The following is a 3,539-nucleotide window of genomic DNA, read 5'->3' on the forward strand; positions in this document are numbered from 1 at the left end:
AAAATTTAGGATTTCAGCTTTACAAGTTTTTATGAAATCCTTAGCTGTTTTACCTATGTAGTTCGATTTTAATACAAGTTTTTATCACTTGACTTCAAAGTGTATTTACTGAATTAATTATGGTAACGTTGCGACTCTAATAAAATTTAGCAGGCATCTCCCTTGGATGCATACAGGGGAGGGTGTCACACTAAATGGTATCAGAGCAGTTTTGATTCATGGTGTTTGTATATGGTTGTGAATTGTTTGCTGTTTGAGTATGACTGTTGAATTGTTTGCTGGCTGCTGTATGTTAGAATTAAACTGTTGGATTGTTTGAATTATGATCGGCCTGTGTCGAATTATTCTGTTAAGTTGTGGTAATAGGTATAAGTAAAATGTTAGAATTATACAGTGATGAGAATCGATTTATTGTTAGCCTTTTGATTAGAACTTGAGTACCTACTTGGAATTGTTGTCATTTATATCTTGCGGTGAGTCTCATTAGCTCATTTCATGGTATTGTGAGTGCAGAAACATGGCAGGTACACGAGGATCTACTCAGGGAAGGACTGGCAATGCACTTGATGATATTATCACTACTATTGGAGGGTTGGCCACTTTTGTTCAGAATATGAATCAAGAGTGGAGGGAATATAGAAATCAAAATCCTAACCAACCCCAGATGCAAGATAACGCTAAGGAGATGGCTAGGCGGAGGTTGAAAGACTTCCAAAATTTTTAGCCACCTACATTTGAAGGTGGAGATAATCCTGAGATGGCAGCAAGATGGTTGCAGATGATTGAACACATCTTTGAACGTGTGGGGTGTCCGAAAGCTCACAAGGTTGACTATGCATCGTATCAGTTGATTGATGAAGCATTAACTTGGTGGACTAGTGCAAGGGCGTTACTTCGAGCACAACATGTTGATCTTACTTTGGAGTTGTTCAGACGAGTCTTTCTTGACAAATATTTTCCTAAGGTTATGAGGAGAATGAAACACACGGAGCTTCTAGCACTGTGGCAACATAATATGACTGTTAATGAATATATTGCAAAGTTTGGACAGCTGATGGAGTATGCTAATTTTGATCGGAACATTTATGATGAAGAATGGCAGATGGAAAAGTATGAAAGTGGATTGCATCCGGAGATTCGCAAGCTTGTTTTGACTTCAGCAATTCGTACTCTTCCTGAATTGATTAATCAGAGTCGGCAAGCAAAAGAGATTATAAATGAAGCCAAGACTTTGTCTAAACCGCCAGTGCAATCACAAGGATGAAGTAAAGTTGGCCGGTTTTTCAGAAAGGTTACTGGAATGAATAGAGGCAAGGGTCCTTAGTTGCAACCTCGGACTGGGAACTTTAAGAAGAATAATGCTCCTGGACAATCTTCAGCCGGACGACAGGGTCCCACGGCTTGTGCCACTTGTGGGAAGAATCATGCTGGTGTATGCCGACGCGGGAATAATTTGTGTTACAGGTGTGGACAACTGGGGCATTTCATTTCTGATTGTCCACAGAATGCGAATCAGGCTCCTACTCAAGCTCGGGTGTTCACTCTTGATGCCAATGAAGCCCAGAAGTATCCGAATCTGATCCGAGGTAATGTAATTCTGAATGGTTATCCTATTTCTGTTATCTTTGATTCTGGAGCATCAGGTTCTTTTATTGCGGGGCACACTGCAATGAGACTAGGTCTCACCTCGACTCCTCTACCTTATGAGTTACAAACCAGTACTCCTACTGGAGGATCTTGTACTGCATCAGAAATCTGCAGGGGTTGTATTCTACAGTTTGAAGGAAGGACTTATACGGTGAATTTAGTGGTTCTACCGGTATTCAGTCTTGGGATGACTATCGGTATGGACTGGTTGGCGGAGAATGGAATAACCTTGGATTGTCAAGCAGGAAAGGTCATCGTTCCTTCTAAAGATGGTAATTCTCAGTTCTTTGCTACTATTTCCTTATTGCAAGTTAGAAAAGAACTCCTTCGGGGAGCTGAAGGATACTTGTTGTTAATTGAGTCTGAGAATACTGTTGACACCCAACTTCAAAATATTCATGTTGTTAGTGAGTTCGTGGAGGTGTTTCCTGATGAAATTCCTCGATTACCTCCTCATCGGGAGATCGAATTTCCTATTGAACTTCTTCCTGGAGTTGGACCTATTTCCATTGCTCCTTACCGTATGGCACCACTGGAACTTCGGGAACTTAAGAAGCAAATAGAAGAGCTGTTGTCAAAAGAATTCATCAGACCCAGTACTTCTCCATGGGGTGCTCCAACTATTCTTATCAAGAAGAAGGATGGTAGTTTACGTCTGTGTGTGGATTACCGTCAACTGAACAAGGTGACAGTAAAGAATAAATATCCGCTTCCTAGAATTGATGATCTGATGGATCAGTTGAGAGGTGCTAGGGTGTTCTCTAAAATAGATTTGCGATCGGGATATCATCAAATCCGGGTTAAACCTGAGGACATTCTGAAAACGGCATTCAGGACTCGATATGGTCACTATGAATATCAGGTGATTCCGTTTGGACTTACTAATGCTCCGGCTGTATTCATGGATTATATAAACCGTATCTTTCACCCATTCTTAGATCAGTTTGTCATTGTATTTATTGATGACATTCTGATTTATTCAACCAATGAAGAACTGCATGCTGAACATTTGAGAATAGTCTTACAAATCCTTAAAGAGAAACAATTGTATGCCAAGTGGTCGAAGTGTGAAATCTGGTTAAATGAAGTCCAGTTCTGGTTAAATGATGTCCAGTTCTTAGGTCACATAATTTCTACAGAAGGTATTGCTGTGGATCCCAGCAAAGTGGAAGCAGTAATGAATTGGGAGCGACCTAAGACCGTCACAGAAGTGAGGAGTTTCTTGGGACTTGCAGGTTATTATCGTAGATTCATCCAGAACTTCTCTCAGTTAGTACAGCCTCTCACACGTCTCACTCGGAAGGGAATGCCTTTTGAGTGGACTGACGCTTGTGAAGAATGTTTCTTGGAGCTAAAAGGTAGATTGACCAGTTCTCCCGTGCTTACTATTCCGGATCCAACCAGAAAGTTTGAAGTGTATTGTGATGCTTCTCTAAAGGACCTTGGTTGCATGTTGATGCAAGACCATATGGTTGTAGCTTATGCATCACGATAATTAAAGCCCCATGAGGAAAACTATCCTACTCATAATTTGGAGTTGGCAGCTATTGTGTTCGCACTAAAAATCTGGAGACATTATCTGTATGGTTCGGAATGTGATGTTTTTAGCTATCATAAGAGCTTGAAGAATTTGTTTAATCAGAAGGAACTAAACATGAGGCAACGACGGTGGATGGAATTCTTGAAGGATTATGAATTTGAGCTCAAGTATCATCCAGGCAAGGCAAATGTAGTAGCTGATGCCTTGAGCCGTAAGACTCTTCATACTGCCACTCTGATGATAGAAGAACTGAAACTACTTGAAGCCTTTCGGGATCTAAACTTGTCTGTTAGCAGAAGAAGGCGTGGAATAAGGTTGGGCAGAATCAAGGTAGAGAATGAGTTACTCCGTA

General features: G+C 40.8%; 1 protein-coding gene across 1 annotated transcript; it reads left to right on the top strand.

Moving 5' to 3' along the window:
- Positions 1–757: 757 nt before the first annotated feature.
- LOC133318320 (uncharacterized) lies at positions 758–3,142 on the top strand. Its single transcript, XM_061520309.1, has 2 exons — positions 758–1,246; positions 1,505–3,142. Exons 1-2 carry the CDS (start codon positions 758–760, stop codon positions 3,140–3,142), a joined length of 2,127 nt encoding a protein of 708 aa, XP_061376293.1.
- The last annotated feature ends 397 nt before the right edge of the window (positions 3,143–3,539 follow it).

Source organism: Gastrolobium bilobum, unplaced genomic scaffold, assembly GCF_033153095.1.
Source record: "Gastrolobium bilobum isolate Gb01-03AN ecotype WA unplaced genomic scaffold, APGP_CSIRO_Gbil_v1 utg35967, whole genome shotgun sequence".
NCBI lineage: Eukaryota > Viridiplantae > Streptophyta > Magnoliopsida > Fabales > Fabaceae > Gastrolobium > Gastrolobium bilobum.

What these genes read in the sequence shown, in the direction of transcription:
- LOC133318320 (XM_061520309.1), top strand. Translation starts at nt 758, where the DNA reads ATGGCAGCAAGATGGTTGCAGATGATTGAACACATCTTTGAACGTGTG. An exon ending in AGACTTTGTCTAAACCGCCA is followed by an intron (nt 1,247 to 1,504) that starts GTGCAATCACAA and finishes GATTGTCCACAG; the next exon opens with AATGCGAATCAGGCTCCTAC.